Raw genomic sequence first — 23,375 nt, 5'->3', positions numbered from 1 at the left:
TTCTTCCTTGTTAATCCTGTACCTTTATTTCTTCTGTTGATTTGATGTGTGAGTAGCAACAGGAAACTCTGGGGCAGAGCAATGGCAAAGGTGGCCCTGGCCTGCCACTCCCCCTACCCCAGCTCACAGGCTGAACGGGAAGGCCAGCCAGATTCATTTATTCATGGAATGTGGGTGGTGCTGGCTAAGCCAGCATTTGTTGCCCATCCCCAATTCCCCTTGGGTGGCAGTGAGCTGCCTTCTTGAACTACTGCAGTCTGTGTGGGCACCCACAGTGCTGGTAGGAAGGGAGTTTACAGGTTTTTGACCCAGTCATAGTGAAGGAGTGATGATATAAGTCCAAGTCGGGATGTGTGTGACTTGGAGGGGAATTTGCAGGTGGTGGTGTTCCCATGCACCTGCTGCCCTTGACCTTCTAGATGGTAGAGGTCATGGGTTTGGAAACTGCTGTCAAAGGAGTCTTGATGAGTTGCTGCAGTGCATCTTGTAGGTGGTACACACTGCTGCCACTGTACGTCAGTGATGAAGGGAGTGGATGTTGATGGGGTGCCAATCAACTGGTTTGCTTTATCCTGGATTGTGTCGATCTTGTGGTGGAGCTGTACCTATCCAACCGAGTGGAGAGTATTCCATCACTCCTAGCTTATGCCTTGTAGGTGGACAGGCTTTGGGGAGACAGGTGAGTTACTTGCTGCAGAATTCTCAGCCGGTGACCTGCCAGATCAATCACCACTTGCCTGGTTAAGAGAACCACAGGGTAATATCCAGGACCCCCCCCAACCTAAAGAACACTTTAAAGGCTGGCAAAAGGGACAAAGAGGAAAGTGGAACTAAAGCACCTGACAGTCACAAACACTGCAGCTAGAATTGCCACGTGAGCAATGTCTCTTACAAGGCAATCACTGCAGCCGAACAGAGGGAATTCAATCCTTCAAGAAAGCTTTCAGTATGTGTACCATTGTAAACACCAGTAACATTCTCTCCGGCTGAGATGAGTGATTCAGGTATTAATTAGATGTTTTCAATTAATGAGAAGTAAATTTAGTTGTTGACCTGTCCTGATCCAATAAGTCAGGTTTTACTGCAGGCACAATGACTACTTTGAGGATTTATTTTAGAAAAAGAAATGAGACATTTTTTCTATTAAACATTATTGTTTCCCATTGAGCTCAATGCAATTGGATTGTGGAGAAATGATTAAATGTACAATATATATTACAGCAAGCACTGAAAATAGTTTGTGCAGCCACGACCACTGCTCATCTTCACTTGTTTTTCTGCATACAAGTAGCTGACATTAAGTGATGTGAAGCAGAGAGGCACTGCATAAAGACCAGGCTTTTGTGCAGAGGATCCTGCCCAAGGGGAGAGCCAGCTTCACCCAGCCAACACACACTCTCACCTGCACCCCCCCCCAACCAGGTTATTTAAACTATTTTGGTCCAAATTTCATGATTTCAGGTAGTTTGTTTCTTGCAGCTGGGCCTCCATGGTCACTGATTTCACTCCACAGTGGCATTTGTGGTTATCGTTCCCTGTCCACAACCCCTGCATACTACAAAGGCCAGAGGGGGAGGGTGCCTAGTGCAGGATAGCTGCCAGAATCCAGCTGTGACAGTGCCCCTAGGCAGGCTCACACACTGAAGGCACAGGCTCTAGGAGCAGTGTTGAGGCAGATAGAAAGGTCAGAACTCTGCAGTCTGTGTAGTTTGTGGCTGATGGGCAGGTGCAGGGTGGGAGAAGAGGGTTTGAGGTAGAGGGGCAAGCCCAGCCACTGGCATCTGTGTGCCTCACATTTGACAGGAAAGGCCAGAGGCAGTCTGATTTCTGGGACAGAACTAAAATGTGCTTTGTACCGTAGAAACGGCATCATCATCAAACCTCCTGAGCTGTCAAATTAAATCCAATTAAAACTTGAAAGGACGTCATAGCAAAAAAAAATGGATAGAAATCATGGGAATAATGAGGGGAAGAGTAAGGGGTACAGGGGCTGTAAGTATCTGGATTATTGCAGGACCCAGAGACAGGGTGTCATTAGTGAAGTGGGTAGAATCTTTGAGTGCATCCCAATGAAAATATCAAGTCATTCTAGGTCATGTACCTGCAAAATACTCCCCATTCTCTTCCCTTCAGATCATCACTATCCTCTAGTCTTATTTTGGCAAATGTGACTTTTGTCAAAGATGACTATATAGGTTAAGGTAATCTGGTGGCATTTAAGTGTAAGGGGGAGAGAGAGCAAGCGAGATAGACCATGGGGAAAGAAAGATAAGTATTTAGAAGGTGAAAGATGGTAGGGGAAGAGAGGCAGACTAGTCTTCCACATATTGCTGATTTGGATTGCCCACAGCTCCCAATTTTGACCCTTGCAGTCAGTCCTCTGCTGTCGTTACATTGGCGATGAACAGGCACTGGAAGTATACTGCCAAAAGCCACTTGAACATTAGGCCAGTGGGGTGGAGAAAATCAGTCACTTCTTTGGCTGTGGCCTTGACTGGCTGGGAGACCGTGCACTGATGAAAAACGCCAGGAGTCACTCAGCATCAACGCACATCTTACACTAATTCGAGAAGTCAGCTCGTTGGGAGAAAGATGCAGGAAGGCACAAAGTGGCGCAGTGACTCCAACACAAAGGGACACATATCAGATTTGAAGGCAAAACTGTACGTTCAGGGCAGAGTGTCGAGTTCAGCTCCATATTAGTTTTTGATGAGTTTGTTTGCTCTCAAGTTGGCATCGTCGATCCGAGCTTTGTTAGCATCAGCCTGTTAAACACAGAGACTGTCAGCACCAGCGCGCACACACACAACTCCCCATCCCCCACCAATCGCGCACACACAGGACTAATGTTTGCTGTTCTTGTTGGATATGATTGTGTTTTATCTTGGTAATTTTTTTTTAAAACTCAAGACATAAGCAACTGCAACTAAAATACACATCCCAGCCTAACTCAATATAGTAACAGTAGAAGATCATTCTGCACTTAGAGCCTGTTCTGTCATTCAGTTAGATCATGGCTGATGTGTATCTCAACTCCATCTACCTGCCTTGCTTCTATATCCCTTAGTACCCTTGCTTAACAAAAGTATCAATCGGTTTTGAAATTTGCAAATGACCCCCAGCATCCACAGCTTTTTTTTTTGTCAGGTGGGGGGGGTGGAGAAAAAAAGAGGGTGTTCCAGATTTCCACCACCCTTTGTGCAAAGTGCTTCTGAAATCAACCCTCAAAAGGCCTGGCTCTATCTGGACTCCCCAAAGGAAATAGTTCCTCTACCTTGTCAAATCCTTTGATCATCTTAAACATCTCTTAAATCTACTCTATTCAAAAGAATACAAGCCTAATCTCTGTAACCTGTCTTTAATTTAACCCTTTTAGCTCCAGTATCATTCTGGTAAATTCACACTGCATTCCCTCCAAGGCCAATTTATCCTTCCTGAGGTTTGGTGCCCAGAACTGAACACAGTACTCCAGATGCAGTCTAACTAGTGCATTTCAACGTAACATTACTTCTACACCTTTGCTAATCCAATCCAAGGAGGAGGGGCTAAGCCACATTTAAACAAACTATGTAATTTGCTGTTATCTCTCAGTCTTGTTATTTTTAGACAAGTCCAAGTTCTTCAAATCCAGGAAGCTCCGGCAGCTGTTTGCAGGCGTATTTAAGTTGTCAAAAACAGTTCAAACCAACCAAGTTAAGACAAGTCTATCTTGTTGCCCAGATAGACAGCAGTGTTTCTCAAAAATGAATAGGTTAGACCAGTTAGATACAATTAACAAGATGATACCTATAAAAACTATCCATGAAACAAAGCTTCGGATATTCTGCTTTTTCTGCAAGGAACTGGCTGGCATAAATCTCCACAAAAGTGTAAATAGATATTTGACACTGTGCTACACATTCACTTGTAACTAAAGGCCTGGAACAAGGCCTGATGTGATTCTCTAGGGTGGGCCCAGTAACCACAGTTATTTGAGGAGAGATTGCCTGTTTGCTATCCTGAGCTTGTTACCTTGCTCTCAAGGGAAGATACTCAACACTTTAGGGAGCCAAGACTCGCCCTGTAAGAGTTATCTAAAGTCTGAAAGCCTTAGCATCACGAGGAATGAAGGCAGAAATACAGCAGGTACCTTCTCAGTAATATTGTCGATCTTCTTGTTTTGGGATTCTATTTCATTGCCCATGTCAATAGCCATGTTTTTCAAGTTTCCAATGATATTGCCCACTTGATGCAGGTTATCTTCCATTTCATCCTCTCTGGAATCATTGGTTATCCTGAGAAGGAACCCAAATTCTCAGGTTATTTTCACATTATGTTGGGGACTTGGTACAGTGAATGCTTCTTCATCATCTGCCTTTTGTTATTAAAACAAATTTACCAGTGGGCCTCTAGTAATCAAAGGCTGTGTGGGAGACAATAGGAATGAGGTGAATTCTCTACTCTGGTTGGTGATGGAAGAGGAGGGGTCATGCCTGCTCCTTCCCACCACCCCTGGAGGTCATGTCTGTTCTCCTCTGGTGGGTTGATAAGGATGGAGAGGTCATGCTCTATCTCCAGGGTTAGAGGTGGAAAGGCTGTGCTAACTTATGGGATGGCTGGGCAGAGCTGGAAAGGTCATGCCTGCTGTCTTCATTGGGGATCAGCAGTCAAAGGGCTGTTTGTTTGCTTGCCGATTACAGCATATGGGGAATGATGTGACTTGTACATGTGACCAATGCCAGATGTCTGTGCCCTGGTTTTGGACAGTGACAGAGCCCCAGCCTGGCTACCTGGTAATGTAGCCTTCTCCTTCACCACCCCGCCTGGCCATCTCATGGTGGTTCTGCGCATTGCTTGGCTGATTGGAGACGACTCTACCAGTGTTCCCATCAGCGTCGCTGCCCCAGGCCTTCTTGTACACATCTCCCATCTCGAAGTTCTTGACCCTGCGACAGAGAAAAAGACAGACAGTGATGTCATGATGAGTTCTTGAAAGATTCACATCCAGGCATCCTTCAGTTGGGGAGGGAGGTAGGTGTTTCCTACGGTGACTACGCTCAAAAGAACTTCATTGACTGTAAAGCCTATTGGGACATTGAGGTTGTGAAAGGTAGTGTATAAACAGCTTTTTTTTTTTTAAAAAAAAACATGCTGAACATGGGTCATACCAATTCATGATGTCTCTGGTTTTCAGCTCATGGCACAGAAGATAAGCAATGTAAATGAAACATATGGAACCTGCAGTAGCTACAAGCATCAATCTTCTTTTCCTGTAATGGGCTGCACTGCAATCCAGAGATCCTTTCCAAAATGGTGAATTGCCCTCCCAACTACTTTTCCACCCCTCAAGGTCATCAACTGCTGGGAGTCTGTCTCTACAGGCCCTGGTCCTGTCCCTGCCACTTTACTCAGGGGACCACCTTTCACACCTCAGCCCCATTAAGTGTCCAGTTTGGTCCTTGGCAGACAGTTCTTAATAGAATCAGGAGCAAGGACCCGGCTGATTTCTCCCTCCCTGACGCAATGCCACATGGGTTTATTTTGGCGACCTGACAGATAAGCTAACTCAGCACAGACCAGGGACTAAACCAGACAGCGACCTCAGTTACACGCAACTGTAACCAACTGAACCACAAGGGATCTTAGACAATTGAAAATAACCCACTTTAGGGACACCTCTGAAAGGGGTGATAGAGGACTGGAGCAAGTGGAGTACCTCAAGTGGACTGGGTGAAGTTCTGCACCAATGTAAGTTCTACAATCAGTCATCAAGGTCAAGCTGGCAAGGCTTTCAGGGGAATGCAAACGAATGGGTAGTGTGGATATGCACAAGGAATGACAGGTCAGGTCAGCCCAGCAAGCTGGAACCTTTGATAAAATAACTAGTGCTTAATTAGGCAAGATTGTATGGCTGACTACTTCATGTCTTTAGAGTTTTCCACAAGCAGCCTACTGGAGGAAATCTGGTATTGGTGGTGGTGCACAGACATATCAAATTTGAGCTGGGCAATTAGGAAACAGTCTTTGAATGGAAAGTGTCATGGGTGGAGGTTCAGTATAAATGCAAATGGATCAGCAGGGGGTGCTATCTTTCAATGGGAAAGGTTCTAGATAGGTTCAGTGTTGGGACTGATTCAACAATTTTTCCAATGACCTGGAAAAGGAAGCTTCATAGTTTGCAGATGGCACCATTGTTGCCAGTGGAACGGAGGGGTTTATGCAGTAGATGATGGGGACCAGCTACATGGGGACTTAAGACTCCTTCTCGGTCAGCCAATTCTGCTCCCACCTCGAGGTTTTACCCAGGATATCCTCTACCTGAAACTCATCTCTGCCTTTTCACGTGGAACTTCATCATGGACTTTGTCTCTAGTCTCACTTAGCACCCTTAGTCACATTAAGGCCATCTTGGAGATGTTGTTGTTGAACTAGTCTGGAACCTACAGATGTGAAAGTTTAGTTTTTAGTTTAGGAGATACAGCACTGAAACAGACCCTTCGGCCCACCGAGTCTGTGCCAACCATCAACCACCCATTTATACTAATCCTACACTAATCCAATATTCCTACCACATCCCCACCTGTCCCTATATTTCCCTACCACCTACCTATACTAGGGGCAATTTATAATGGCCAATTAACCTACCAACCTGCAAGTCCTTTGGCTTGTGGGAGGAAACCGGAGCACCCAGAGAAAACCCACGCAGACACAGGGAGAACTTGCAAACTCCACACAGGCAGTACCCAGAATTGAACCCGGGTCGCTGGAGCTGTGAGGCTGCGGTGCTAACCACTGCGCCACTGTCTAGTCGTGGAATCTCCGAGGATGGTGGCTACTGTTTGTCTTTTTTAGTTAGTATCACCCCATTACTGCTACGTAGCAGTCTCTATCGTCCTCAGGGCCTTCTGCCTGAATCAGGCTGTAGGCCTCTTTTAATATACAAATCAGCGTTCTATGGTGTATACAAGACCCCGATTGCCATTTTAGGACAGAACTGGGCAATGCCCTTACTTAGTAGGTTAAGTCTTTTAAGGAAGGAAACAAGGATGACATTAATGTTTCTCAATTTCCATTGGACAACTTCATTTACTGTCATGATTTACCAAAAGAAATTCTTCCTGTTAGGTTTAGTTGTTCAACACTCTGCTCATTTCCAGTTCCTTCTCAGTCCACCACTGTTTGTCATTCTGTTGGTGGTTCCAGTATTCCTTTTAGCAATTCCCTTAATCCTTCTCCCTACATATTTTGACTTGAACACATAATCTAGGCTAACACACCAGTACAATAATGAGAGTGTGCTGCACTGGAGGTCTTTCAAAGCAGACCTTAAACTAAGGCCTTGTCTTCCCTTTCAGTGGGCATAAAAGATCCCATGGCACTATTTCAAAGCACACAGGGGTATCTTTTGAGTCCTGGCCAATATTTATTCCTCAATCAACACCACAAAAAAAAAAATCATCTGGTCATTATCACATTGCTGTTTGTGGAGTCTTTCTGTGTATAGGTTGGCTGCAACATTTCCAACAGTGACTACACTTCAGAAATACTTCATTGCGTGCGAAATGCTTTGTGACATCCTGAGATTGTGAAAGGCGATGTAGAAATATAATTTCTTTGTTTTAACGACACAGACTTGCAACATTTACACGATTTAAACAGGCACACACCAGGTTCATGCAGCATGCAGTTAAATGTACCACCTACTCAATATGCGGACAGCACACGATTCCCAAATCGGCAGTGTTCTCCATGTCAGAATCCACTGTGTACGTCACTGACTGGCTCCCATTTTCCACTCAGGATTATATTAGGGTTAATCTCCAATGAATGAAGCATAGGGAAGAAAAAAGGGGCGGGGGAAGAGTGAGAGAGAGCAAGAAAATGAACTCAAAGAATAGACATTATAGGTAGAGCAGTGTTAATGAGGATTCTAGCATTAGAGAAACAGCCTGAAGCACTCCTCCTGAGCTGCCCTCTGGAATTAGAATTCTGTCAGCCACAGTTTGATTTGATTAACTTGCTAATGGACAGTGGTAGCAAAAGTGGCGAGCAGATTGTGATTGTTAGAGAGCAGCTGAACTGTAACCAGCAGAAAGGAGTTAGTTTGACAAACAACAGACCTGAAAACTCAATCATCACACTTCATGCTGAGCATGTCACACACATTAACCACAGCTACCGTTCCAGAGCTTGAATACTGAAGACACTCCTTTGGGCTTGAAGCAAAATTCTGATCAATTTACAAGACACAGTTGCACAGACTTTACATATAGTGGCAGCATGTGGCAAATCTCCTGGCAGCTGTCAGCACCAGTGTGTGCTGCGTACAGCAACTTGATACCAAGTTGTGGACAGACAACCAGTCAGCCTTCAACACAGCAACAGCATCAGCTGGGTTGGTAGGCATACTACGTACACAAAGCTCCCTGTACACCGTCTGAACAGCATTCCTTAACCCCAGCAACAAGTCTGTCTGCCCCTGTGTGAAATAGCCACTGCCCATCTAATATCCTTCACTCAATTTCAAACTCCATTTTAACATCTGGGATGTAATTTAAAGGACACTGACGGGTGCCCTGTTTGGACTGAAGGTGCTGCATTCTTTTCACACTGCTGCGTATTGTCAGCCATGGCTCAGTGGTATTACTCCCATCTCAGAGTCAGAAGGTTGAGAGTACCCCATTCTAGAGACTTGAGCACATAATCCAGGCTGACACTCCAATGCAGTACTGAGAGAGTGCTACGCTGTCAGAGGTGCTATTTATTGAGCGAAATGTTAAACCCAGGCCCTGTGTGCCCTCTCAGCTGGATCCAAAAGATCTTTCGAAGAGGAGCAGGGGAGTTCTCTCCAGTATCCTGGCCAATGACCCTCAATCAACATCACTAAAACAGATTATCTAATCATTTCCATTGCTGTTTTGGAAACTTGCTGTGCACAAATTGCCTGCCACGTCTCCCACATTAAAACAGTGACTGCACTGGCTGTAACTTCGGGATGTCCAGAGGTCGTGAAAGGTGCAATATAAATTCAAGTCCTTTTTTTTTTTCTTATCGTACCCTGGCTTGGTTGGGAAATTGGGGTGGGGGGTTAGTTGGAAGCCATTCACTGGACTTGCCCAGTGACACCTACCTGCTGCAGGGACACACACACAGGCCACAACATTTGGTGAGGTCGGTCAGGTTTTTCTCTGCCTCCTTCATATCCTGATTGATCTGATCTAGCCCCTCGTCAATGCGCTTCAGTTGTTCTAAACAAAAACAGGACATAGTTGCAAGGTCAGGTGTTGTGTGGAGCAGCTGAGGGGCTCTCTATCTGTTTTTCCACCACCTGCCCCCCCAAACCCCGGTTTAAATGTATGAGTCTTTAGAATGCCACAATGTGCAGGAAGCTCTGTTGGAACAACCAGAGTCTCCTTCCTCCTAGTGTCTTCCTCCCAACACACACACTTCATGGGTCAGGAATTGTCCTACCAGAGTGTGCCAGTTCTGCCAAGGGACACAGTTTGCTCCACCATAGTGGAAACAACCCAGCCAAGATTGAGCTTACTCCATGTGGGAATCAGCAGGTGGACAATTTATGACCCAATTGGCAATACCCCCCCACCCCTATTACTGTTCAGCTAACACTCTCCCCTACCAGGCCAGAGGTTTGGTTGTACTGAGGAACATTATCTCACTTTTTAACATTTAACTCAGGAGAGGGAACAAGGAGGTGGGAAGTTTCTCTCCATTGGATGGCCCAATCGTTCAGTGGCTGACAGCACCCCTGGATACATAACCGGAGGCAAAGATTCCACACGCACAACAGTCTGCCCTCATCAGTCCAACTGTTGTAAAGGATACTGTACCCGTTGTTCACTGCAGGATCATCCCCATGTTCCCTGTCCCACCCCTTCCCTGCAAGTATGGGCCCACGCTAACCAGCCCTAGGGCCGGTGGAACAACCCCGGCCCTACCTCCCCACCCACACCAGCCCCACAGTATCAAGCAGAGCTCTGCACTCACCTCCCTGCTCATCCAGCATAATCATGGTCTTGCTACCAGCATCCTTGCTCTGAAATAAAAGGAAGAGTCAGCACACTTGAGTGGTCACTTTAATCACAGGAGGGGGCTGCACAGAAGTGGGGACTCCAACACTGAGCCATGCACATTCTATAGTTATCACAGGGCTCAATTCTCCAAATCCACCACCTGATGAACTGTGCCAGAATTAGTGAGAAGGTACAGCCATACCCCCTGCCTGCTCACACCCAGAGTGCTAGCCACTGTGTGGGTTAAGAGCCCAGAACCTCAAGGATCTGTCTACCCATCTCCAGCCTCTTTCAAATTCCCAATATGTACAGCATTTGTTTTACTGTTCATACTGGGATAATTCTCTGAAGAGTCAAAATAAGATTGGTCGGGGGTGGGGCCAGAATGTGAACCTGCAAACATTGTGCTTGCTCTTCAGCTGCAGTGCTCTCCTTCAGTAAGCATTTCTTCACATGCATTTCTGCTCCTCCCTTTCTCCGATACTTCACCAATAAAGCCCTTGGGATTAAAGGGACAGTGGCAGCACAGATACTACATTGGCTAGGGGACACAAAGCAGAGAACGGCTGCTTATCAGACTGGAGGGAAGTGTACAATGGGGTTCCTCAGTATTCAAAAGTAGTAAACAATGAGTAAGATAGCGAGACTTCAGAACATCATAGACTGGTGAAATAAGCCTGGACATGGCAGATGAAATTTAACAGACAAGTATCTAGTGATGTGTTTTGGTAGGAAGAATGAGAAGCAATATCAACCAAATGGTACAGTTTTGAAGCAGTTGCAGGAACAGAGATATCTGGGGGTGTATGTACACAAATCTCAAAGTGGCAGGACATGTTGAGAAGGCTGTTGAGTATAAAAAACAGAAAGTGCTGGAAACACTCAGCAGGTCTGGCAGCATCTGCAGAGACAGAAATAGTCACTCTTTCAGAGAGCATTTTGTTTTTATTTTAGATTTCCAGCAGCTGCAGTATTTTGCTTTTATGTTAAAAGCGTATACAGGCTTTATAACCAGAGGCATAGAGTATAAAAGAAAGGAAGTTACACTTTTTAAAAAATAAATCACTGGTCAGGTATCAGCTGGAATAGTGTATTCAGTTCTGGCTACCATACTATGGGAAGAATATAAAGGCTTTAGAGGGGATGCAGAGGTGCTTTATCAGAATGGTAGCCAGAACAAGTGGAGAGACTGGGGAAGTTGGGGTATTCCCCGAGAAGATTAAGGGGAGATTCAGAAGTGCTCAAAACTAAGGGATTGTGATAGAATAAATGAGAAACTGGTTTCCATTGGCAGGACAGTCAGTAATCAGGAGGACGCAGATGCAACATAATTGGCAAAAGAACCAGACAGAGATAAGATTTTTTTTTTCCTAAATGCAGCAAGTTATGATTTGGCATACACTACCTGAAAGAGCGGTGGGAGCAGAGTCAATAATAACTTTCAAAAGGGAACTGGATACGTGTTTGAAGGGGAAAAATTCACAAGGTTATGGGGAATTGGATAGCTCTTTCAAAAGAAGCTGGATGCGCTGAATGACCTTTAGTGCTGCAAGACCGTGGATGTGAATTTATAATGGTGAAAGTTTAAAGAGTGACAATAACACTATGCATGAGGCACAAGCAAGAGGTGTGCACAAGCAACAGAGTTTTAATATAGACAAACAGAAACAAGTACAACCTTGCCCTGATCAGCTCCAGTCTGCTCGATTGACCTCCCCCCGCCCACCCCCCGGTGAAAGCTACAATCACATCTCCAGCACATGCCAGAATGCGATATTAAACCTAAAAACAGTGCCTGCTCCAGCGTCACAGTAAAGTGTGATTACAGACCATGTCTCCCTGTCTCTATATCCCTTGACAGAGCCCATCTCCCTGCACTCTGTACTGTAACCCCAACAGAAGATGTAGTTTGACTTTACCTCCTCCGCCAGCTGCAGCATCCTCCGGGTGCTCTCCAGGGACTGTGAACAGAGGAACAGAAATCATCAGGCATGGGGTATTGCCACGCACAAACCCTGCATTCACCAGCCACGATAGTTTGTGCTTCCGTAATTTTACTGTTGGACTCTGCACTGAGCATTTGGTAGTCAGCCTCCTTCAGATATTAAATAAACTTGTGACTGCTGGAAAGGCTAAGCCAGAGCAGCCCGTGCTGAACCGAGGACACTGGGAGCACCCTGTGGAGCTCACCTGACCAACCCCAGCATAACCAACATTTGGAATGGTCAGCAAGTTGCTTGGGGTGGGGTGGGGTGGGGACGGGACCTCAGGTCTGAGCTGTTTAACTGTTTTGCTTAAGAAGCGAGCTGATCTCAGCTGGAAAAGCATTAGAGGTACTACAATGCTCCTCAGAGTAATGATGGGCAACCACTCTATCCAGTGCCTGCTACTGGAAAGCGAGGCGATAGGAGAAGACAGAATAGGGCTCAGCTGTGACACCTGACACTGACTGAGTAATTGGGTACTGTTAACAGTCTGTTGGGGTACTGGAGGGACTCAGGCCTTCACCCTGGAGGGTTCCACAGCCTTCCGTGTCTTAGAGGGGTCCCAAAAAAAGGGGGCGGAAAGTTTAGGGAAAAAAAAACACCAACAGCTGTTTCGAAGGATGTATCCTCAGCCCACCCAACTCTTCCCCAGCCTGCTTCCAGCTGAAAGCTCACCATTTTCCCCCACCTATCCCACAGTTCTGACTCACCTCATCCGTCACCTGGTTTGCTCGGTCCTGTATATCCTCAACAGACATGTCAGCCATGCTGATCTGCCCAAACCTGGAAGGGAGAGAGAGACACACGTGTGTGAAACAAAACCAAAAACATACTTCCTCCCAAGGCTCAGGGAGAGTTGTGCCAAGGCCTGCTTCCTGAGCATATAAATGCTGCAAATACCGATGAGGGCAACAGCTCAGCCTTGCTCAATGCAAGCTTTGGTTCCGACATAGGAAATACAGGACGAGGAAAGACCAAGGTCCATCTAGATTGATTTCCACCATTCTGGTAGTCACATGATATGATAATGGACTTACATAAGAACAGAAGGCCATTGAGCCCCTCGAATCTAATCCATTGTTCAATTAGATTATAGCGGATGCTATCTTAACCCACTTTTGCTTCATATCCCTGTAGACCTTTAACGAAAACCTATCCATCTCAATCTTAAGTTTCAATTGCCCTACCCTACGACCATGTATTGTTCAATAAATTCACATTATTTTGATCTGATGTGCACTGCTTTTAGAAACTTCTCTAGACTTCCCTGTCCACCATGCTAGTCACATCCTCAATGTAATTCAACTAGATTCCTCAAAGCAGGAACTTTCACAAATCCATGCCAACTCTGATCAGCTCATACTTGAGCAAGCGTTCAGTCACTCTAGAAACTACCACACAAACTAAGGAATCGGTCAATATCTACTTTCTCCCTCCTTGAGCACAAAATCTATGCTGACACTTCAGTGTAGTACTGAGGAAATGCTGCACTGTCAGAGGTGCTGTCTTTCAGATGAGACGTTAAACCGAGGTCACCGTCTGCCCTGTCAGGTAGATGTAAAAGACTCCATGGCACTATTTTGAAGAGCAGGTTAAGTTTTTCCCCAGTGCTCTGGTCAAATTTTATCCTTCAGTTATCACTAAAATTGATGATTTGATTATCTGATTGCTGCATGGGACCTTGCTGTGCGCAGATTGGCTACATTATAACTGACTAAACAGCAAAGGAAGTACTTTTGAAATAAAGTGCTTTGGGATGTGCGAGATCATAAAACATTATTTAAATGCAAGTCCATTCTAGCTTTTCCCTTCTTAAATGACAGCCCCTCTGTTTAGTCCAAATCAGAGTTGTCTAATCTGTAGTCCTAAAGCCACAGGTGACCCCTGAACTCTGGTTATTTGTACCCACTCCTCGGAGCTTTGTGGCTTAGTTCTGAGCACTGTTGCCTTATTGGTGGATATATCCTGAATTTGAACGGCACAATCTGATAGTATTAGCAACATAGACATTGCTTGGGACTAATTGCAATGTGGAGTTATACGTCATACCCAGTTGAGTGTGCAAACCAGTCCCCATCACCCACATTGTAATTGCGCCCTAGAGTGAGAGAGACACACTGAAGCAAGCTTCCTCTTCACTCTTGCTGCATTTAAAGGAAAGTACCTGTTGTTCACAGTACTTCCTTCAGCTGTCTGCCTCACAGAATGACTCCAAGTGCCTCAAATTGTGTTACTGTGGACTACATAGGAACCCTAGAAACAAATGAATAGGAATTCCAAACTGTAGTGCTGACCGACACCCTGGACAGTGCCGCACAGGAACAGCAAACCAGCAACAGCAAACAAATACACACACAGGTGACCGGTGGACAGAACGCACTTAGCTTTGTAGAACATAGCAGCTGTTCTGCCTCGAGACTTGGGTGTGGCAGCAGGTTCAGCAAGTCAGGGAGCAAAAGCAGTTATATAGAATTACATGATATTTACAGCACTGAAACGGGCCATTCAGCCCAGCTGGTCAATGCCAGTACAAAAGCAAAATAATGTAGATGCTGGGAATCGGAAATAAAAACGGCAAATGCTGGAAACGCTCAGCAGGTCGGGCAGCATCTGTGGAGAGAGAAAGAGTTAAATGTTTCAGGACCACTTCTAAGGAAACGTCACAAACCTGAAACTTTAATTGTCTTTCTTTCTCCACAGATGCTGCCTGACCGGTTGAGTGTTTCCAGCATTTTCTATTTTGATGGTCTTTGCCAGTGTATGTTCCACACAAGCCTCCTTCCACCCTATCAGCATAAACTTCTATTCCTTTCTCCCTCACATACTTAACTAGCTTTCCCTTAAGCGCATCTATGCTATTTGTCTCAACTAGTCCATCTTATTGGATTTATTAGTGACTATCTTGTATTTATGGCCTGTAGTTTTGGACTCCCTTCACAAGTGGAAACATTTTCTCTACATCTATCCTATGAAACCCTTTCATGAATTTAAAAAACTCCGGTCACCCCTCAACCTTCCCTTTTCAGAAGAGCCCAGCCCGTTCAGCACTTTTATACTATGACCAGATTGGTGCACAGCGCTCAGTGTGGTCTTACCATGGTTCTCTACAAGTTTCACATAAGCCAAGACTTACACTGAACAGAATTTTAGATATCACTAGATCTGCCAGCAGCTTGTGACTGTCGTAGGGATGCACACTCTGAACCCAAGCTAAGTGGTTATTTCTCAAAAAACTTTTAAACAGGAAGTGCAGGCAGGCTATTCAACTGCATGGGGCATTACAGCCAGACCAGAAGTGTTCTCATCCAAACAACTTGCCTTCGTATCGCACCTTTTACCTAGTAAAATGTCCCAAGGCACTTCTCCCTTCTCACACACATCCAAATATCCATCACTCAGCACAGACTGGGCGTCACTAAAATAAACAAAGACCAGTGACATCAACCTGAAACTAAGACAGGCATCCCTCAGAAACCAACATACTCTGCACATCTGGTGCCCCTTTACAATTCCTCACTCCTGATTGAGTGGGATCCTGCTTTAATTGCTTAAAAATTACCTTTTCTCACTGTTGGATTTTTCTTGAAATTTGTGCTCAAATTGAAGTTCAATGCCAGACACTTTCCACTTCAGACACAGTGTCAGTATCAGGACTGCCCGGGACAGGTACAACATGGGTTAGATACAGATTAAAGCTCCCTCTACACTGTCCCATCAATGACTCCCAAGGCAGATACAGCACAGGGGTTAGATATAGATATACGGTTCTTCTTGAGTGGCGAGAAAGAGTGGCAAAGAAGTCAGATGGAGAGCAAACACATTGGAGGTTTTATTAACCCTGACTTCTTTCCTCTACCTCAAACAGTCTATTTAAGTTCCTCTTCCGGCTCTGCCACTTTTACCATCAACAAGTTTGAGGAGCTCATGAACGTCTTTGTCAATAAGACGGAGGCCATCCAATCAGCTGCCTCTGCTGTTTCCCTTCCTTACACTAGCTCACTGGGCCAAATATATATATATTTTTTAATTTGTCCATGGGGATGTGGGCGTCACTGGCAAGGCCAGCATTTATTGCCCATCCCCAACTGGCCACGAGACAGTGGTGGTGAGCTGCCTTCTCAAACCACTGAAATCCTTGGGGCGTAGGTACACTCACAGTGCTGTTAGGAAGGGAGTTCCAGGAATTTCATCCAGCGACAGTGAAGGAACGGCGATATAGTTCCAAGTCAGGATGGTGTGCGGCTTGGAGGGGAACTTGCAGGTGGTGGTGTTCACCTGCATCTGCTGCCCTTGACCTTCTAGATGGTAAAGGCTGCAGGTTTGGAAGGTGCTGTCAAAGGAGCCTTGGCGAGTTGCTGCAGTGCATCTGGCAGATGGTACACACTGCTGCCACTGTACGCCAGTGATGGATGGATGGTGATTCATGCAGGCTGCTTTGCCATGGATAGTGTTGAGCTTCTTGAGTATTGTTGGAGCTGCACCCATCCAGGCAAGTGGACAATATTCCATCACACTCCTGACTTGTGCCTTGTAGATGGAGGACAGGCATTGGGGAGTCAGGAGGAGAGTTGCTCGCTGCAGAACTCCCTACCTCTGACCTGCTCTTGTAACCACAGTATTTGTGTGGCTGGTCCAATTCAGTTTCTGGTCAATGGTAACCCCCAGGATGTTGATAGTGGGGGATTCAGCAATGGTAATGGTATTGAATGTCAAGGGGAGATGGTTAGATTCTCTCTTATTCGAGATGGCCATTGCCTGGCACGAATGTTACTTGCCACTTATCAGCACAAACCTGGATGTTGTCCAGGTCTTGTTGCATCAGGACACGGGCTTTTTCATTACCTGAGGACATTATTCCTCCAAGGTTCCTCCCTGCCTGAGCTCTGAACGTGCATCTTTCTCTCCCATCTTCCCTCATGCCCTCTGAGCTCATCTTGTCCACGAGACCCACCTCCTACTCCCTCGATCCTTTCCCCACTAAACTGATATTGTTAATGTCAGTGTTGTCCTCTCCTTCCAATCTGCCTTCATCAACCCTCCTCAAAAAACAACTTGTTCTCTCCATTCTTGCAACTACCATCCCATCTCGACCTCCCTTTCTTCTCCAAATCCATGTCCATTTTCCTGGATTGTTTGAATCCTAATCAGGTTGCGGCCCCTGCCGCAGTACGGAAATGGCACTCAAAGCCACAAATGACATCCTATGTGACTGTGACAAAGGTAAACTATCCTTCCTCTTGACTTGTCTGCAGCGTTTAATGTGGTTGACCACACCATCCTCCTCTAATGCCTCTGCACTGTTGTCCTGCTGGGTGGGACTGCTCTCACCGGTTCCATTCTTATTTAGCTAATCGGAGCCAAAGTATCACTTACAATAGCTTCCCATCCTGCTCCCACACCATTACCTCTGGTGCACCCCAAAGATTGGTCTTTGGCCTCCTCACATTTCTCATCTACATGCTGCCCCTCAGAGCCACCATTCAAAAACACAGCATCAGTTTCCACATGTACATCGGTGACACCTCCACTGTTTCTAAATTGTTAGAATGCTTGTCTGACAGGCAGAAATTTCCTCCATCTAAACATTCAGAAGACTGAAGTCACCGTCTTTGGTCCTCATCACAAACTCTGTTCCCTTGATACCAACTCCATTCCCTTCCCTGGCAACTATCTGAGGCCGAGCCAGACCGCTGGCAACCTTACTAAATTAGACCCCGAGATGAGCTTCTGACTACATAAGCACATCACTAAAGAGCACCCATTTCCACCTCTGTAAAAAAAAAAAAAAAATTGCCCAACTCTGCCCTTGTATCAGCTGATCTGTTGCTGAAATCCTCATTCACACATGGTTACCTTTAGACTCAACTATTCCAATGCACACATGGCTGGCCTCCCACATTCTACCCTCTGTAAACTTGAGGTCATCCAAAGCTCTGCTAACCCTGTCCTAATTCACACCAAGTCCCATTCACCCATTATTCCCTGTGCTCACAGACTACAATCGGCATGTCTCAATTTAAAAATTCTTATCCTCGTTTTCAAATCCCTCCGTGGCCTCACCTCTCCCTATCTCTAACCTCCTCCAACCCCGCAACACTCCGAATTATCTGCACTCCTCAAATTCTAGCCTCGAGCATCCCCGATTTTAACCATTCCACCATCGGTGGCCGCGCCTTCAGCTGCCTAGGCCCCAAGCTTTGAAATTTCCTCCCTAAACCTCTTTCCTCCTTTAAGATACTCCTTAAAACTTACTTCTTTGACCAAGGTTTTGGTCATCTGATCTAATATCTTACGTGGCTGAGTTTTGTTTGAGAACACTCTTGTGAAGCACCTTGGGGCATTTTACTATGTTAAAAGGTGCTATATAAATACAAGTTGCTGTTATTATTGAGAGTTTAAGTGTAGGATACTATCAAAGCTGAAAAGGGTTGGAGTGAAGAGGAGATAATAGAATTAGTGATCAGTTGATGCAGAGCTAGAGTTTTTGAATGTGTAGAGTGTACAAGGAAGGAAACAATGAAGGAGAAGAAAATGCCACCATCTGGAATCATTTGGATGGTAGAAATTAAATGCGAGGTGGTGGTGTAGGATGGTCTGTGGCTGTGGCTCAGTGGGTAGCACTCTCACCCAAGTCAGAAAGCCATGGGTTCAAATCCCATTCCAGAGACGTAAGCACATAATCCAGGCTGACACACCCAGTATTACACTGAGGGAACACTGCACTATCAGGAGTTGCTGTCTTTCGGAACAGATGTTAAAGCGAGGCCCATCTGCCCCCTCAGGTGGGTGTCAAAGATCCCACAGACACTAATGAAACAAGAGTAGGGGCATTCTCTCTAGCTGCTGATTAACATTAATACATTAAAAACACTATCTGGTCGTTACCACACTGCTGTTGGTGGGACCTTGCTGTAAGCAAATTGTCTTTTACGTTTTAATTAGAGCTTCGGACGAACAAGAGAGGAAATTCAGCGGAGCAACAACTATCATAGCATTGATAAAACAGGAGTTTAGTCACAGGCTAGAGTGAAGAAAAGGATCACGTACCAGTTATCAGGCTTTTTTCTCGTATCTTGGGCAAAAGTTGGCGAGCTGTGGGCGTCTCCCAGGAGTAGAATGAAGTTATGAACAAACGGGTGGTTAATAGGGACCTTAGCACTCAGTACCACAGTGACGATTAGCTTTAAAAACCTGAGGAGATAACGAGGCTGAGAGGAAGTAGAGCAGGAGGTGGAGTCAAAACTCAGAGGCTGTTGTTTACACTTCAGCGATACATAAATAAAATTCATCTCAGAACTAAAAAGAGAGAGATTATCAGTGTCCTACCAAGGTCAGGAGCCACTACTGCAGGGTAGGGAATCGGAGAGTGACAGATTTACATAGTCAGTATCTATTACACATAGAAATGTACAATGGAGAATACAAACAGCAGAATTTATTCCTTTAAACTGGGGACTGAATTATGTCTAAGTTCTGGTTCTACATTTAATCCCATCTCACTTGCAAAGGTTTAGGTGATTGACTAGTCCTGAAGTGAAAGGCCACGTCGCTACCACCTTTTGTCTCATTCACCTTGAAATGCATACTGTACACACCAGCCAGAATGCAGTGTAATCACCAAGATAAAGCAACACAGTCACAGACAGAGATCCACACGCAGACCCCAACGTGCACTCCCACAAGCTTTTCAGGTGGAGTGTTCTGGCTGCCATACCATTTACACAGAGCAGCCTCATACCCTCTGCATCAGCCAGGTGAACAAGAACCGCAGATGTTAAAAACCACAGTCCCAGGGCCCTACATCTTTCTGCAATGTGCAGTCATTTCAAATTTACGTTCTGTAACTACTTCTCTGAGTTGTGTCAATTGTGGCTCAGTGGGTGGTAAACTGACCTCCAAGTCAGAAGGTTGTGGGTTCTAGTCCCACTGCAGATTATTTCAATATAAAATCTAGGTTGACAGTTCCGTGCAGTACTGAGGATGTCCCATACTGTCAAAAGTGCAGTTGTTTGGATGAGACGTTAAATTGAGGCCCCGTCTACCTTCTCAGATGGAGGTAAAAGATCCCACAGCACTATTTGAGCAGGGGAGTTCTCCCCGGTGTCCCAGCCAATATTCATCCTGCAACCAACAGCACTAAAACAGATTATCTGGTCATCTCATTGCTGTTTGTGGAGTCTTGCTATGTGCAAATTGGCTGCCCCACATTTCTACATTACAACAGTACTTGAAAGAATTATTTACTTGGCTGTAAAGGACTTTGGGGATGTCCTGAAAAGTGCGAAAGCTCTTTGTATTCTGAGCTCTGAACCTTCCCTGATAGCTGGAGAGGGACTGTGCAGAGCAGTCACATTACTGACCTGTAGCAGTGGGCTCCACATTGCTTCTTTTGGTCAGCAGTGAATGGGCCAAATGGCTCACAGCTTCCCCACCTCCTCCCCAACAGTTTGGTATGCAGCAGCTGTCTGCTCATGACATAAAGGCCCATAAATCAATTAGTTGCACAGGAAGAGCAAAGTCCAGTATCAGAGAGGATCAGCACAGGAATGGTATATACAGGACCAGGGAAGGAATTCAGTCAGATTACTCCTGAGCAATCAATACTTGCTGCTTTACTTTCTGGCGAGGAGAGAGATGGGGAGACCATATCCTTAGTGCTTTGTGGAGCAAAGATTCTAACCCTCAGTTACAGTTGTGCTTCATATACAAGGAGGAAATGTTCCGTGGTTGACTTTGAACAGAATGCATTGGAATAGACCTAGGATATCCTGAAAGCAGACTAAACACTCTTACAAGTACATTGCAGCCAGTTTCATTTTTTTCTTTCAGTAATGAGACTTCTCAGATAGTCAGGACTACACACACACCCCAGGTCGTTGCTGGAGCCTGACGAGAATGCAGCGTCAGCCACGACTCAGTGGGCGCACGATCATCCCCAGTCAGGAAAGTGACAGGTTCAAGACCCACTCTAGAGACTTGCGCGCCAAATGCAGGAAGTTCCTCCTCCCTTGAAACAGTCTTGTAATTTTTTTCTGCACTCTAATGTCTTAATATCCTTCCTAAAGTATGGTGCCCAAAATTGGACACAATACTCCAGCTGAAAGTGAACCTGTGTTTTATAAAGGTTTTACCATAACTTCTTTGCTTTTGTATTCTATACCCCTATTTATAAAGCCCAGGAATCCATATGCCATTTTAACCAGTTTCTCAACCTGCCCTACCAGCTTCAATGATTTGTGCACGTACACCCCCGGGTCTCACTGCTCCTGCACCCCCTTGAGAATTGTATCCTTCAGTTTATAGTGCTTCTTCTCCTCCTTCCAACCAAAATGTATCAGTTTGCATTAAATTTTAGCTGCCACATGTCTGCCCATCCCACCAGCCTGTCTATATCCTCTTGAAGGACATCACCATACTAAGTTTCATGTCATCTGGAAATTTTGAAATTGTGCCCTGCACATCCAAGTCTCAGCTATTAATATAGATCAAGAAAAGCAGTGGCCTTAGTACCGACTCCTGGGGAATACCTCCAGTCTGAAAAACAAACTATTCACCAGTACTGTTTCCTATCACTCAGCTAACTTGGTATCTATGCTGTCACTGTCCCATTTATTCCTTGGGGTTAAACTTTGCTGGAGAGCATATCATGTGCCACTTCATGAAATGTCTTTTGGAAGTCCAAGTACACCACATCAACCGCATTCCCCATTAACCCTCTGTTACCTCATTAAAAATAGTAAAATATTATTTTCCCTTAACAAATCTATGCTGGCTTTAATTAATCTGAGGGGGTGGGGGTGGAGGTAGTTGGCGGGGGGGGGGGAGGGCAAAGGGAAGGAGGTAGTTGGCGGGGGGGGGAGGGCAAAGGGAAGGAGGTAGTTGGCGGGGGGGGAGGGCAAAGGGAAGGAGGTAGTTGGCGGGGGGGGGGGGAGGGCAAAGGGAAGGAGGTAGTTGGCGGGGGGGGGGAGGGCAAAGGGAAGGAGGTAGTTGGCGGGGGGGGGGGGAGGGGCAAAGGGAAGGAGGTAGTTGGCGGGGGGGGGGGAGGGCAAAGGGAAGGAGGTAGTTGGCGGGGGGGGGGGAGGGCAAAGGGAAGGAGGTAGTTGGCGGGGGGGGGGGGGGAGGGCAAAGGGAAGGAGGTAGTTGGCGGGGGGGGGGGAGGGCAAAGGGAAGGAGGTAGTTGTGCGGGGGGGGGGAGGGCAAAGGGAAGGAGGTAGTTGGCGGGGGGGGAGGGCAAAGGGAAGGAGGTAGTTGGCGGGGGGGAGGGCAAAGGGAAGGAGGTAGTTGGCGGGGGGGGAGGGCAAAGGGAAGGAGGTAGTTGGCGGGGGGGGGGGGAGGGCAAAGGGAAGGAGGTAGTTGGCGGGGGGGGGAGGGCAAAGGGAAGGAGGTAGTTGGCGGGGGGGGGGGAGGGCAAGGGAAGGAGGTAGCTGGCGGGGGGGGGAGGCAAAGGGAAGGAGGTAGCTGGCGGGGGGGGAGGGCAAAGGGAAGGAGGTAGTTGGCGGGGGGGGGGAGGGCAAAGGGAAGGAGGTAGTTGGCGGGGGGGGGAGGGCAAAGGGAAGGAGGTAGTTGGCGGGGGGGGAGGGCAAAGGAAGGAGGTAGTTGGCGGGGGGGAGGGCAAAGGGAAGGAGGTAGTTGGCGGGGGGGGGAGGGCAAAGGGAAGGAGGTAGTTGGCGGGGGGGGGAGGGCAAAGGGAAGGAGGTAGTTGGCGGGGGGGGGAGGGCAAAGGGAAGGAGGTAGTTGGCGGGGGGGAGGGCAAAGGGAAGGAGGTAGTTGGCGGGGGGGGGGAGGGCAAAGGGAAGGAGGTAGTTGGCGGGGGGGGAGGGCAAAGGGAAGGAGGTAGTTGGCGGGGGGGGGAGGGCAAAGGGAAGGAGGTAGTTGGCGGGGGGGGGAGGGCAAAGGGAAGGAGGTAGTTGGCGGGGGGGGGAGGGCAAAGGGAAGGAGGTAGTTGGCGGGGGGGGAGGGCAAAGGAAGGAGGTAGTTGGCGGGGGGGGAGGGCAAAGGGAAGGAGGTAGTTGGCGGGGGGGAGGGGCAAAGGGAAGGAGGTAGTTGGCGGGGGGGAGGGCAAAGGAAGGAGGTAGTTGGCGGGGGGGAGGGCAAAGGGATGGAGGTAGTTGGTGGGGGGGGCAAAGGGAAGGAGTTAATTGGTGGGGGGGGGTGGCGAAGGAAGGAGTTAGTTGGTGAGGTGGTGAAGGGAAGAAAGATAAGGATTACATCGTACCGTAACCCCAAGTACTCACCACTCCGCAGCAGCACTTCCCTTCAACTCTTGTTGCTTATACTTTCTCACTACGCATGCCCCGTACCGTAGTGACGTATATATATATATATATATCACTTAGCGTCGCATTGCGCATGCGTCGGATGCCCAGCTCTGCGCTTGCGA

The 23,375-nt window shown here is 46.7% G+C and overlaps 1 protein-coding gene across 5 annotated transcripts; it reads right to left on the bottom strand.

Annotated features, from left to right (window-relative positions):
- Nucleotides 1-1,093: 1,093 nt before the first annotated feature.
- LOC137373996 (synaptosomal-associated protein 23-like) lies at nucleotides 1,094-23,293 on the bottom strand. 5 transcript variants are annotated; one of them, XM_068039731.1, is made up of 10 exons: nucleotides 23,230-23,283; nucleotides 19,043-19,186; nucleotides 15,327-15,410; nucleotides 12,706-12,778; nucleotides 11,930-11,971; nucleotides 9,985-10,033; nucleotides 9,110-9,227; nucleotides 4,770-4,925; nucleotides 4,130-4,274; nucleotides 1,094-2,765 (listed from the first exon to the last, which is right to left on the bottom strand). In XM_068039731.1, the coding sequence occupies exons 4-10, from the start codon at nucleotides 12,760-12,762 to the stop codon at nucleotides 2,700-2,702; spliced, it is 633 nt and encodes a 210-aa protein (XP_067895832.1). In that variant the 5' UTR covers nucleotides 12,763-12,778; nucleotides 15,327-15,410; nucleotides 19,043-19,186; nucleotides 23,230-23,283; the 3' UTR covers nucleotides 1,094-2,699. The 5 variants fall into 5 exon arrangements, with proteins under 5 accessions (XP_067895832.1, XP_067895826.1, XP_067895829.1 ...); XM_068039725.1 differs by lacking the exon at nucleotides 15,327-15,410 and having other exon boundaries at nucleotides 19,043-19,203; nucleotides 23,230-23,290; XM_068039728.1 differs by lacking the exon at nucleotides 15,327-15,410.
- Nucleotides 23,294-23,375: the final 82 nt, after the last annotated feature.

The sequence above is a fragment of the Heterodontus francisci genome, chromosome 9, assembly GCF_036365525.1.
Source record: "Heterodontus francisci isolate sHetFra1 chromosome 9, sHetFra1.hap1, whole genome shotgun sequence".
Lineage (NCBI taxonomy): Eukaryota > Metazoa > Chordata > Chondrichthyes > Heterodontiformes > Heterodontidae > Heterodontus > Heterodontus francisci.
The sequence above is the reverse complement of the archived record's forward strand: the minus strand, read 5'-3'. Positions and strand labels throughout refer to the sequence as shown.

Excerpts from the sequence above, each read along its gene's own strand:
- LOC137373996 (XM_068039729.1), bottom strand. The coding sequence starts at position 12,762 with ATGGCTGACATGTCTGTTGAGGATATACAGGACCGAGCAAACCAGGTG. Across the intron at positions 4,926-9,109 it reads TGTGTGTGTCCCTGCAGCAG|GGTCAAGAACTTCGAGATGG; the intron begins GTAGGTGTCACT and ends TCTCTGTCGCAG. Across the intron at positions 4,275-4,769 it reads GGAGAAGGCTACATTACCAG|GATAACCAATGATTCCAGAG; the intron begins GTAGCCAGGCTG and ends GTTCCTTCTCAG.